Source organism: Mytilus californianus, unplaced genomic scaffold (genome assembly GCF_021869535.1).
Source record: "Mytilus californianus isolate M0D057914Y unplaced genomic scaffold, xbMytCali1.0.p SCAF_11, whole genome shotgun sequence".
NCBI classification, from domain to species: Eukaryota; Metazoa; Mollusca; class Bivalvia; order Mytilida; family Mytilidae; genus Mytilus; species Mytilus californianus.
This window is the reverse complement of record NW_026262593.1, coordinates 10,056,502-10,070,790: the sequence shown is the minus strand read 5'-3', so window position 1 is coordinate 10,070,790 and position 14,289 is coordinate 10,056,502. Positions and strand designations below refer to the sequence as shown.

Here is a 14,289-nt window from a genome sequence, read left to right as displayed (position 1 = left end):
GTTCCAACTATGTGTCCCCATTCAAATGCATTGATCGTCCAAAAAAGGGGGGTTCCAACCCTCGGAACCCTCCCCCGGATCCGCCACTGGGGAAGCATGACGGGAGTGGGCAACCCTTAGGTCAGTCAGCACCCCCCCCCCCCCCCCTCCGCCACTGAGATTTATATGATCAGGTTTTCTTTGTGTAGATACCTTAAAATATCACCAACTGTGACTGAGTACACAATTTGGTTCATTTTAGCTCATTAGCTGGGCTCACTCACTAAAAAGGTTCATTGCGGGCCTGCTCACTGGCTAACATTTTACGATATTCGTGTAGAAAAGCCGATAATCTATACATGTGTGTGAGGAGTAATTATCAAGCTTCCTTTCGTCTGTAAAAACTGTCTCAGGCCAAGTTAGGGAGGTGAAAAAGCCAGTAATAGAACGATAAACAGATGATCAGGTTTTCTTCATATAGATCCCTTAAAATATCCCCCACTGAGGACACAATTTGATTCATTTTAGCTCATTACCTGCGCTCACTCTCCATAATAGGTTCATTGCGGCTTACTGGCTAATATGTGTAGAAAAGCTGATAACCTATACATACATGTACATGTATATGGTCAGATCATATGTTTTCGTACGTCATATGAATTTGTACTATGCATGCCTTTTCAATGGAAATTGTGACGACAGTATGCATTCTTAATAGCACGAAAAATGATGAGAAGAGGATACATATGTCAACCAAAATTTTTCAGCAACGTCAAAATATGTGAGGACACCCTATCAAGATCTATCAAGCTTGTGTTCATGTTGCGTTAAAAATGTTTTAGGAAGGTGAAAAATACTAACAACATAACAATAAATAGATAATCGATATTGTAAAATATCAATGTGTTGAAAAGCCTATGATCTACATATATACTTAAATATGTCAACCATAAAATAAAACTGATTTAATTTACACAACAACTGTTGAAAAAACCTTTATGTTTATATAACTTATCTCATTCTAGTCCATTCAACTGACAGAATCGGTGTACATTTCATGAACTCTTTAATAACAAGAATCATAATGGACTATTCTTTATAGCAATATCTGTTAGCCATTTAGGGGTCTTTTGCATTCGAAGTTTAGTTTTAGTGGGTTTATTTTGCCAAAAAGAACTCAATTTCCAGATCAAAGTTAACATTTTCTATATATTTTGCTGTGTCAAAATGACCTAATAAATATAAAGAACAGTACCCATATAGACCCAAAAATGGTATATCACATTCTACACATGACATTTTAGCAGGAAAGACTGCCGTTGGAGTATATAACTTTTAACCTGTGTATATATAATTAAAATACGATAATAAAATTCATGTCTTTTTCAGGACCTCTGATCCAACCATGTAGTATGGCATGTTTGTGAGATATGGTTTTGGTGGATAGGATGTTCATGAAGGACCTGTAGTACAAAGTATATCACTGGATTGAGCTCTTTGTCTAAGTGTATTATTAAAGTGCTTTGCTTTGAGCTCAGTTCATTGTTATGCAATTCATTCTTTGTGAAATAAAGATTTGACAGACAACTCTCATGTACAAGGATTTGTCAGGGTAGTATCCATTCTACATGTTCTATGTACAATGTAAGTAATAAGGAGATAAAAGCATTTTATTATGATTTGAACCAAACATTTTTTGTCCAATAACCAAATTTAAAAAAAAGAACAAATTTACCCGACAATGCTACACTCGCTACTAGCAATATGATGCTAGGTTGTTTAAATACATCTGTACTGCCTACTGATGACTCTGTCCTGAGTGTAAATGGTCATTCAGTATGTTAAAAAAAAAAGGCAAAATTTATAAGGCCTATCTGGCCTAATTGATTTCTAAAATTATATTTCATTGTACATGTTCAACATTTTTCATTCATTTGTTTATTTCTTAATTTGTGTGAATTAACATTGTTACAGTAAATGTTAATTACTACACTTTCATACCACAACAAATACTGTATTGGTATCATTTATATTTGTATCCATATAACAAAAAAAATTGAAAAGAGAATAATTTTGCAATATCTTTTTCATATTGAATACTATAACTTTTTTGATATTTAGACATATTAAGTAGATTTTCATAATACCCACTTGATATGCTTGAAATTCTATCAGATTACTTTTGGAGCAGTTATGAGTCTTTGAAGCATGCTCACAAAGGCTTTTTTGTTGATATCATTTTCATATTGGTCAAAAGTTTTTTTTGCTTCGGCCAGCTTTGGAGGAGATGTTATCAAAGAATTGATAAAAACAACACAGAAGTTTACTTTCTAGCTCTTCTAGCCCCAAGCATCATGTCAGGCATTGTCATTACTAAAAACCAATAAATGTCTTCTAATCTGAGAAACAATTTCGACATTTTAACAAAATATTTTACTAATGATACTTACAATCCACCACAAAGTAATATAAATAGAACCATACAAATAGTGAGCAAATACATATAAAACAGATGTGGTATGATTGCCAATGAGACAATTCTCCACAACAGACCAAAATGACACAGAAATTAACAACTACGGGTCACCGTACAGCCTTCAACAATGAGCAAAGCCCATAACACATAGTCATTTATGTTATTTATGTACACAAAATAAAAGAAAAACAAATATTATGTAACACATAGACAAACGACAACCACTGAATTACAGCCTCCTGATATCATGTTCTCAGATATCATCTCCCATTTAAAAAAAAATCACATGAAAAAATGAACCTATTACGTGTTGCTCTCCTAGCTACAATATGTATCCAAAATCAAAGATGTGGAAAATATTCTATCATAATCATTTGGTAATTAATGCAATTAGTGTCTCTTCCATGCCCGTCTTGAACATAAAATCTAAATATTAATTAAACAACACTCCTCATGCTCAGGTTGGTTGTCATCGTGCCATACAGTTAATAACAACATGTAGGAAAAACATAAACATAGAACTCCTTTTGTCATATAAAACACTGTCAAACATCCAAACATACTATCCACATTCATCTGTGTCCACACTTGTACGAATAGAAAAAAACTGGTCGGACCTGTGTTATACCTACTGCATCTGCTTTACTTATAGCCTGTACATAATAGGTTGAGCTTTGGCATCGCCACTTTACTTATAGCCTATACATAATAGGTTGTGCTTTGGCATCGCCACTTTACTTATAGCCTGTACATAATAGGTTGTGCTTTGGCATCGCCACTTTTCTTATAGCCTGTACATAATAGGTTGTGCTTTGACATTACCACTTTTCGTATAGCCTGTACATAATAGGTTGTGCTTTGGCATCGCCACTTTTCAAATGGTGTGTAAGGTATATCATATTTTGTGTACAGTATGTTACTTATAACACGTGACAAAATTTTACTACACATTACATTAATTTGAAATGACTAAGAGACAATCGATCTAAAAAGAAATTTAACAATTAAGGCTTTCACTAATGGTATGACTGAAAATACAACAATTATGTTATGTTAAAAGATCAACTTACGATTTTGGGTCCATCATGGATTCAAGTTATGAGTGAACTTTTATCCTAATGTAAACAAGGTCATAACCCAATATGTATCAAGTGTACAAATATAGTTATCTGTATGCAACGGCTAAAAATACAACAATGTGAATTGAGCGCAGAGACGTCATACTTAATAGGAGCAGGTTATAATGTAAGGACAGCCATTTGATTTTCGTGGTTAAGTGTTGTGGGGGATTGGGTATGGGCGGTTTGGTTTTGTTTTATTTTTACGGGGGGTTGGGGGTTTGGGTTTGGGTTTTGGTTGGGTTGGGTTGGGGGAGTTGACAATGAATATACTGGCTAGTAAACATAGTAATATATAAAATTTGCAGAATAATTTTGTAATTTTGAAATAAAAAAAAATTTTTTTTTTAAAAGTTCATACCTTAGTTACTCAGTTAGCCATTGCTTTTTTTATTACCATTTAAGGAAATATTTATTTTTTTTCTTTTTAACTTAAATTATAGCTGGCTACGCCTTGGGCTTTAAATATTCAAAAAACATGACCAAGTATTATCAAACCTATACATAAAAGATGACCCATACACACAATCCAATTCTTGATCATTGATTAAAAGTATTAATAAACAATATAAAACATGTCAGTTTTATTGTAATGGAGACAGGTTTTGTTTGTCACGGTTGCCTATAATTGCTTACAACCACTTCATTTGAACTTTGGTGGATAGTTTTCTCATTGGCAATCGTACCAAATCTCCTTATTTTCATATGATATCTTATTGTTATGCGCAATGAAACTTTGACTTCTATATTTGACTTCTTATTGCGAACTTTTTATATTTATTTTGATATTTATTGTTTATGTGGATAACTTTGTCAATAAGTCTGTTTATTAGCAAAGGATGATTGAAAAGCCAATTAATTATCTTGTTCGCTTCATAAATATCATTTTTTAAAATTAAAAAATGCGATGTGAGTAATATGGCAATGAGACAGCAAACTAACGACAAATATTGCAAAAAACATCTAGATGTCAGCAAACATTATTTAACAACTGACAGGTGTCTAATAAATTGTAAAGGAACAATAAAATCTGCTTTTTTTCATCCCTTTCTTTAAGTAACGTTAATCAGTATACAAGATGGGTGATACAACCACTTATTTCAAGGATTCTGACCTAGGACTATTAACACATGAAAATGTTGTTGGGTTCATATATGTTTTTGTTAACTTTACCCCACCCATTTTATAAATCTTGATCGGAAGATTGACAACAACGATGAACAATAAATTTGCATTATTGATAAAATTGTTGTGGTGTAAAATCCAAACAGTGATACCTGGTCTAGATTAGTACACCAGACGTGTCTTTCGTCAACAAAATCTTAAATTTTCTCAATTGCACTCGAATCAAATCATTTTGAAGGCCAACTCAAGTACGATATATGCAGGGTATTTGTAAAAAAAGGTAAAATTGAGAATGGAAATGGGGAATGTGTCAAAAAGACAACAACCCGAACAAACAGCAGAAAACAGCCCAAGGCCACCAATGGGTCTTCAACACAGCAAGACAATCCCGCACCCGGAGGCGGGCATCAGCTCGCCCCTAAATGTGTACTAGTTCAGTGAAAATGGACGTCACACTAAACTCCGAAACATATAAATAAGATAAAATTAAAAAAAATATATATACAAGATTAACAAAGGTTTATCCTTTAACTAAAACACACTCCACAAAGACGGTGTCTCTCTCTTGGAATTCCTGCTCTCCACAAATCAAAAAGCTATGTAATAGCCAATAGTGCTAAAATAAGCGTTAAACACAAAAAAACAATATAATGGACTGATGTATTATACTACCAGTCCATACATAACGAGAATACTTTGTGACGATAGAAATAGGAATCTAGCTCAATACTAGACCGACACATTAAGCCGGATTTCCTGTGCGAGTTCACAGGTTAACAATCCACAAAAACATACGTCATCCAGCCCGGAAGTGTTAATCTGACTTTGATTAGTCTGCTTCCACCTCAAAATGCTGAGTATTTAGCGGCAAAGCCGTAAAAACCATTGTTAATATAAAAAGAAGATGTTGTATGATTGACAACTCTCCACAAGAGACCATGTTATGTTGACACAAACATGATCAAACCTACGTCCTCTCACAATCAAAACAAGGAAACTACATCAAATACAAGAGGTAATGTATGTGTATCATTTATTTCAAGTAAGATAACATATATATAATAGAGAGAGAGAGAGAGAGAGAGAGAGAGAGAGAGAGAGAGAGAGAGAGAGTATTGTTCTCAATTAAATAGACATTTAACATTACAGACAAAAACTGTAATATTTTCTAGAAGAGCCAATGTAAGAAAATGATGACAGCGGACTCTCTTAAAGGTTGTATATATATATATTAAGTTTTAGAAACCATTGAAAAATTATTTAATTACACAATATAATTTTTACGAATTTTGACAGTACCTTTTCTAATCCCCACAGACTTGTAATCTCTTGTTATTATCACTGTTGCATCCTGCTTATGAATATCTAAGTTTTTTAAACTCGTTTTTATCGGCTATTTCTGATATCTAGTGATCATATAGAATTCTTAAATAATCAGCACGTCGTTTGATTGTTTTAATCGGACGCTGCAATAAATATTCTAACGAAAGATAATCGAAATATAAAGTAGTGGTTTGTAGACCGTTGTTTGTCGTTTCGTCGTTGTTATATATATATATATATAAAAACATTGAACACTACAATACCGGTACATTAAAGGACAAATAATAAATAAAACAATTTATATCATACCGTATTTAAGAATGCATAGTGTTGCATAATACACGTTTAAAGTGCATTAATTAATTATGATAGTATAGAATTCACACCGTACTATATTCCTGTATCGGTGGCTATATTGTGGATATGACTAAAAGAAGGTTTGGGTCATATGTCAACTCAAATGCAATCCAACGATGCAAAACCCAAAAGATACCAAGAAGTCAACATACGGTCTAAATCAATTGACAACTGTCTATGCAATATCTCGTGTTCAACAATTGTTCAAAATCGAGTCTAAAAAAGTTTAAACAGAAATAACAGTCCATATCAACCATTGCTACCATGGACACCACATTCTCATGATGACAAAACATAAAGATATTATAATGAAAGAAACAAGGTTCAGTCTAAGGAAAGTGCGAATCGAAAAAAAACAAAAAAAAAACGTTTCTTATGTGTAGTAGCGATATTTCCTACTATGAAATTGTAAATATGCAGACACTTCATGAGAAAAAAAAGATGTTTTCGGCAATGAAAAATATGTTTGATATAAACAAACATCAATAGATTAGTTACGGGATTACTTCACGCGACAAACAGGTGAGATTTATGCATAACTATAAATCAATAGAATCTGAATTCGATCATTACCTACATTTCAATGTCGTTTTTAAGGAATATAATCAAGTGCAACCGTAAAATGTTTAGATTAGTATAGGGGGAGGGGGGTTGAGATTTCACAAAACATGTTTAACCCCGCCGCATTTTTGTGCCTGTCCCAAGTCAGGAGCCTCTGGCCTTTGTTAGACTTGTATGCTTTTTTAATTTTAGTTCATTTATATGTTTTGGAGTTTAGTGTGACGTCCATTTTTATTGAACTAGTACACATTTTGTTTTAGGGGCCAGCTAAAGCCCGCCTCGGGTTGTTGTCTCTTTGGCACATTCCCCATTTCCATTCTCAATGTTATTGTGTTTTTGATATATTAGATATAACTAAATATGGGTTTTCTTACATTTATAAAAAGCTATGGTCCTTCATCCTGTCAAATTAATGCACTTATGTTATGACATTTACTGTTTATGACGTCATTACACTAAATCAATTGGATGTGTACTTATTAAAACGTTAGTCTGGGAGAACACGATTTATTTAGTAGTTGTTATTGTCTTTTTACTAACTTTGAGTAGCTGCGAGTACTCTTAGATCGGTACTGTGTGTCTTTTTCTACTTGATATGTATTTGTGCTTCGTGCCGATCTCATTTGTCAAGCCATTTCTTTTTTTACGGGTAGTTCTTATGTTTTACTGGTACACCGTGTCCCTGGTAAGAGGAGCATAGAGCGCTCTCAAACATGTTAAACCTACCATATTTTGTATGTACCAAGTCGGGAGCCTGTTATGAAGTGGTTGTCGTCAGCTGGTGTATGTTATATCTGTTTTTCGTTTTGTTTTGTCATTAATCAGATCGTTGTTTTTCTTATTTGAAACGTTTCACTTTTTGTCATGTTCTTTCATAGCGGTCTGTATGGGTTTTGCTCACTTTTCACGGCCGTTCGTTGACTTATAATTGCTTAAATTCGTGTCATAATGGAATCTGTTTGATAGTTGTTTCATTGGCAACCATACCCCATCTCCTCATTTTATACACTGTACAAAATGTCAGTGTCAGCGATGATAATTTAGCTTATCCATCTAAATTGTCATGCACAAATGACGATGTTTCTTGTTTGAAATGCATATTGTAATAATGTCGTTATTGTTTTCATAAGAGAAAAGTATCACATAAATAAGTGTTTCATAATAAAAACATATCACTATTCTATTAGAAAAAATCGCACTTATATAAGAAAATATAGCAGTATCAATCTATTACACGTGATTATAGCTTAAAAGGCAATCGAACACATTGAAAATGCAATCCACTGTCGTTGCTACATTACTGTCTTAGTATTTATACACTTCAAAATTATAGATCGTACATATAGGTTTCATTTAATCAAATTTGCCTATATTTTTGTATGAATACAAAAAACTTGGAATTAAATGTATAAAATGCATTTGAAGTTATATAGACGTTTGTTCTGTTGTAAACGTCCCTGATTTAAAAAGGAAAACAATTATTTACCAAATAATCTTCTTTTCTAGTAACAAATGTGATATTTGTCTGCAATTTTCCCACAATGCATCTCGTTGTCAAAAGAAAATATCACTACTCTACATAAGAAACGGTTTTATAATTCACGCTTTCCTTAGACTGAGTTTCCTGAATTTACACAGGCATGTGTATACCGGTATATCCTTCAATCTTTCAAATTGAAAATCAAGTAGATCACATACAGCGAAAATACAAACACAAGTGTCCCAGGTTAGAGGAAGGTTGAGCGTTCACATATATATCTTTAACCCCGCAATATTTTTGATGTGCCAGTCACAAGCAAGCACCCATTAATTCAGTGGTGGCCGTTAGTTCATGCCTGTCTTAATTACTTTTTTTTTTGTAAATGGTATTGTTATAAGTTAACCATTAGTTTTATCATTTGAATTGTTTCGAATTTTTCATCCCGAGGCCTCTGATAGCTGTATAAATGGTTTGTGTTTTGCTTATTGTGGAAGGCCGTATGGTGACATATAATTGCTTATACCTGGTAACTCTGTGTCGGTCTTTCTGACATATCGTCTCATCTGACGCAAGTGAAAAATGACAAATGTCACTGCCATAAACAAATGCAAATATGCAAATATTTCGTCATCTGCAAACTACTCTACTTATACCATTTTTCAGTATTGAACTAGAAAATCCTACTCGATTCTTTATTCTATTTGATCCTAATATCAAATATCGTTATCATTATAGTCTGAAATAATTGATGCACAATAATGCCTCTTTCCTATGTGTTTTAACGAGTTTACTCCAAACAGTAGGAAAACTCTTCCGTGCATTTCAAAATGGAGACATAAGCAATACATATCATAGAATTTGTATCTGTTTTATAATTTAATAGGATAGGGTAAAATTAAAAGAAATTTAGGTTAACGAACTTTCATTTCATTTGTTGTCTTGGTTATTTTTCAATTTAGTTTAAGACAGTGGACATCCAAAATAGAAAGACAGTTAACATGTCAAAAGAACGAGAGAAGTTATACAGAAAGGAGCTAGAGTGTTCATGAAGAATACACAATCCAGAATCATCAGCTATGCATTTTACCTTGTCTACTTTGTTTACTAGAGGTCAAAGCGACATAGATTGCAGATCACCTTAAAAAGCTTACAAGATTTAATTAAGGCTATTGTAGAAGGAAATTGATTCTTCTGGATGTAAATATGATTTGCACTATAGGGAAGCAGGTCGAACAAAAGAAGGATTAGTAATATGTAAATTGGAAATGTGTAAGGCCCAAGAAAAGAGAAGTAAGCCTTGAAGTTTTTGTACTCAGAAAATTGACAATTAAGTCAAAGAACTGAGAAAAGTTGTGGACAAGTACAACTTAAAAACAAACGAGAACTGATATCGAATTTTAATGAAACCGGTATTAATTTTGACCATAATCAACAACAGATAGTTACATCTCGATATGATAAGCCATTAGTAGTAACTGATAGCCGTGATGGGAACTTAACTATTATTCCTTAACAATGCTCTTGGAGAGAAAAAAATGAATATTGAACAAGAACTAAATGTGTTCATTCTACATGCCAACGGCTGCCACCCGTCATTAAAGTTCATGAATGAAATCCCTGCCTCTAAGATCACATTTATTGAAACTGCCACACTAGTGAAGGTTGAAATCATGTTTACAGATTTGAATAGCAAGCCTATAGACAAACATCAATATCTTTCTCCTCTGAGTTGTCATCAAAAACACTGCACCAAGAGCAATCCGTACAGCCAGGCCATCAGAATAAAGCAGACTTGCTTCACTTGCTAATACTGTGAAAAAGCGATTATAAGAACTTCGCGATGATCTGAAAAATTGGATCTACAAAAGAAAAGACGTTAACAATGGTTTCTCCCGTGCTAACTGCATCAGCCGTGCTGACCTATTATCCTAAATTTGACAAATCATGACACCGTTCATGTGAATATTGGAAAGAAATTGAGAAACATAATACACTATCCAAGATCTTCCCCGAGCCACCCGTATTGGATTTCCGTAGCACCAAAATCTTTTCACAATTGCTGGTGAGAGCTGATTAATCCTTATAACCAAGCTTTTTGTCAGCGTGCTTATTATACGTGTTTTGGGAACAAATAATGTTTGACTTGTAAGTAAACACTGAAGACATAGACTTTTAACAGTCACTCCACTGGTATGAATTCCATATATAAATTTCACATTTTTGCAGCCGAAATATTTGTCAACACGATTTTACAACATCATCATTGGATCATGCGTATATCATTTAATATTCACAAGTACTTTCATGATTTTACAATAATCGTCAGGTGAAAGGCCTTCGAGCATCTCATTAGAGACATTATATGTCGAGAGGCACATCTTGTGTAGTAAAGAGGGTACCTTTAATGTATAACAAAGATAATGAATTGGACATTCATTCACTATACTGTATACCCAAAATACATAAGTTTCCTTTCAAAAGCCGTTATATGACAAGGGCTATACGAAACATCATTCGAAATTAATAACATCTACCTTAGGGATGATGTGAATCAAATGTGGATACAAACACATTCAAAAGATCTGTTAGAATACACTCAATCAAAGTTTCTCTCTGCATGCTGTATTATTAAAACATTTGGTCACTCTACCCTTCAGCATAGCATTCATCATTTTAAACTTAAAGATCTGATTTTCTATCGGCATTTATATAAGAACTAACTGTGCCTATCTACTTGCCGACCTGTTCCTTTATTCTTATAATGCAGACTTCATACAGAAGCCCAACAAGAAAAAATAAAAAGAAGCTGGCTTTATGTATTATCAGTTTCACTTTTCACTATAAAGGTGATGATGTCCTGTCACTAAATTACTGCACATTTGTCGACTTTTTGACTGCATCTATCTAAATGAACTTGAAATACATGATACCACTGATACGGTTAATTCGGCCTCATATCTTGACTTTCATTTAGAAATCGACAACTAATTTTAATGATAAACAGGAAGTCCTCATTTCGAAAGTTATAATGGCTTGTTAACCGTTACTGAATATCTGTGTCTCATTTGACTACATATATGTTCCACAATGCCGATTTTTTTACACTTTCTTGCGCAACACGATTGGTACGTGGAACAGGAACTGCTGACCATTCCAGATTACCCGAGATGGTGTGGTTTATGTTGCTCAGTATTTTGTTTTATATGTAATGTTTATCTCCTTTGTTTGTCCTTCTGTCGTTTTTATTTTTTGGCCATGGTGTCATCTTTTTCATTGGATAAATGGTTTTCGAATGACCCTTGATATTTTAGTTTTTCGTGTTCAAAAGCAACTTTCACAAAACTCATAACTGAATGGTTAGTAATGTGTTCAAATTATGCAGTCGTAGATGAAGAAAATTTTAATGTTTATCTGATGCAGCTTGCACAGTTCAATACTAGGAGTTTGAAATAAGGCATAACAAAGCCTCGTATTAAGGTAGATAATTTTCTGTCTAAAAGTAAGAAACACTTGAACAAAGCCAAACCAATATTGGTAACAGTTAAAACATTTACTGTTGTTATCTTTTAAACATGATCTGGAAGTGATTTGTTTATCTGGCTGATATCCCGCTTTTGCGGGGGACATAGAAATACCGGTCGTCCGTCCGTCCGTCTGACCGTGCGTCCGTGCACTCTCATGGGTACAATTCTAGACAGATTTTTATAAAACTTATAGTATAGTATAATTTGTTTGATAAAGAACCAAAACAAATGGGTTTTCTAGTTATTGCGAAGTTCTATAATGGTGGCCGATCGTTTTATTTTAAAGAGTTATGCCCCTTGGAAATATTAAATTTATGGAAAATGATCTCGTTAGCGCTCTCTCGAATACAATTCTTGCCAGATATTTATAAACCCTATACTATAGCTTAATATCAGCAATATCTCGGACAAGTTCTACAATGGTGGCCTAACGACTTTTTTAAAGAGTTGTGCCCCCTGGAAATATTAAATTTATGGAAAATGGCCTCGTTAGCGCTCTCACGGGTACAATTCTTGCCAGATTTTTATAAAACTTATAGTATATTCTAATATGTTTTAAAGAACCAAAAAAAAAGAAAGGTTTTCTAGTTATTGCATTTATAACATAAGCTCCTTCATTTATCAGTAAATATGTTATCCTCTAACCCCCCCTCTATGTCAAGCGACTGTGAGAGATTTTTCACTCCAATCATCGGCCTGGTTAGCATTACATAATTTGTCTATAAGTATTTGTAATATCTTTTCATTTCCGTAAGAACAAGCGGCTGTCAAAGGTGTCTTACCCAAACCATCAGCCGAGTTAAGAAACATCCTTTGTCTATAAATAAATGTACCATCTTCTCATTTGTTTTCAACAAGCAGCTGTCAGAGATGCCTGTCCAATATCATCAGCATGGCTTGACCACGTCCACATGTGTTAAGTCAATAAACTATCATCTCAATTCTTCCCTTAGAGCAGCTGGCAGAGGAGTTTGTGTCAATCCATCAGTCTGTGAATATCACATCTTTTGTATATTATTAAAAAGTCAGAGGTGTCTGTCCCATCGATCAGCTTAGGTAGCATCGCATCCTTTGTCTATAAGTAACTGTACTATTTTATAATTTCCTCCACTATAAGCAGCTGTTAGAGGTGTCTTTCCCTTACCATTAGCCTGGTTAACATCACATCCTTTGTCTATAAGTAACTGCACAATATTTTCATTTCCCCCTAAACAAGCAGCTGCCAAAGGTGTGTCTTCCATACCGTTAACCTGGTTAATAACACATCCTTTTCCTATAAGAAATTGTACTACCTTCTCATTTCCTCCCCAACAAGCAGCTACCAAAGGTGTCTCTTCCATATCATTAACTTGGTTAATACCACATCCGTTGTCTATAAGTATCTGTACTATCTTTTCATTTCCTCCCCAACAAGCAGCTGTCATAGGTGTCTTTTCCATACCATCAGTATGGGTAACATCACATCCTTTGTCAATAAGTAACTGGACTATCTTCTCATTTCCTTCCCAACAGGCAGCTATCAAAGGTGTTTCTTCCATACCAAAATCCTGATTAACTCCGCATCCTTTTTCTAAAAGTAACTGTACTATCCTCTCATTTCCTCCACGACAGGCAGCTGTCAATGGTGTTTCTCCAATACCACCAACCATGTTAATATCACATCCTTTTTCTAAAAATAACTGTACAATATTCTCATTTCCCCCACTACAAGCAGCAGCCAAAGGTGTCTTTCTCATACAACCAACCTGGTTCATATCACATCCTCTTTCCATAAGTATCTGTACTACATTTTCATTTCCTTCAGAACACGCAACTGTCAAAGGTGTCCCTCCCATACCATCAGTTTGGTTAAGATCACATCCTTTTTCTATAAGTAACTGTACTATCTTCTCTTTTTTTCCGGTACAAGCAGCTATCAAAGGTGTCTGTCCCGTACCATCAGCCTGAGTAACATCACATCCTTTGTCTATAAGTAACTGTACAATCTTTTCATTTCCTCCACTACAAGCAGCTGTCAGAGGTGTCTTTCTCATACAACCAACCTGGTTCATATCACATCCTCTTTCCATAAGTATATGTACTATCTTTTCATTTCCTTCAGAACAAGCAACTGTCAAAGGTGTCTCTCCCATACCATCAGTTTGGTTAAGATCACATTCTTTGTCTATAAGTAACTGTACAATCTTCTCATTTCCTCCACTACATGCAGCTGTCAGAGGTGTATTGAATGAATAACAGTACTTTAAATCGACATATTTGGTGATAAAGAAATGAACTATATCATAATATCCTCGGAAGCATGATGTGATAAAAGGTTCCGACAGATTATCATCGTCAACCGCATCT

The 14,289-nt window shown here is 34.2% G+C and overlaps 2 protein-coding genes across 2 annotated transcripts in view; both read right to left on the bottom strand.

Annotated features, from left to right (window-relative positions):
• Positions 1 to 3,645, bottom strand: part of LOC127719529 (sulfotransferase 1B1-like) — a 32,839-nt gene extending 29,194 nt beyond the window's left edge. Inside the window, exon 1 of the mRNA XM_052225735.1 lies at positions 3,526 to 3,645. Coding sequence (XP_052081695.1) covers positions 3,526 to 3,542 — 17 coding nt within the window. The 5' untranslated portion in view covers positions 3,543 to 3,645. The remainder of the gene's footprint in view (positions 1 to 3,525) is intronic.
• Positions 3,646 to 12,995: 9,350 nt separating this feature from the next.
• LOC127720785 (ankyrin repeat domain-containing protein 50-like) lies at positions 12,996 to 14,075 on the bottom strand. Its single transcript, XM_052227537.1, has one exon. It carries the CDS (start codon positions 14,073 to 14,075, stop codon positions 12,996 to 12,998), a length of 1,080 nt encoding a protein of 359 aa, XP_052083497.1.
• Between the last annotated feature and the right edge of the window lie 214 nt (positions 14,076 to 14,289).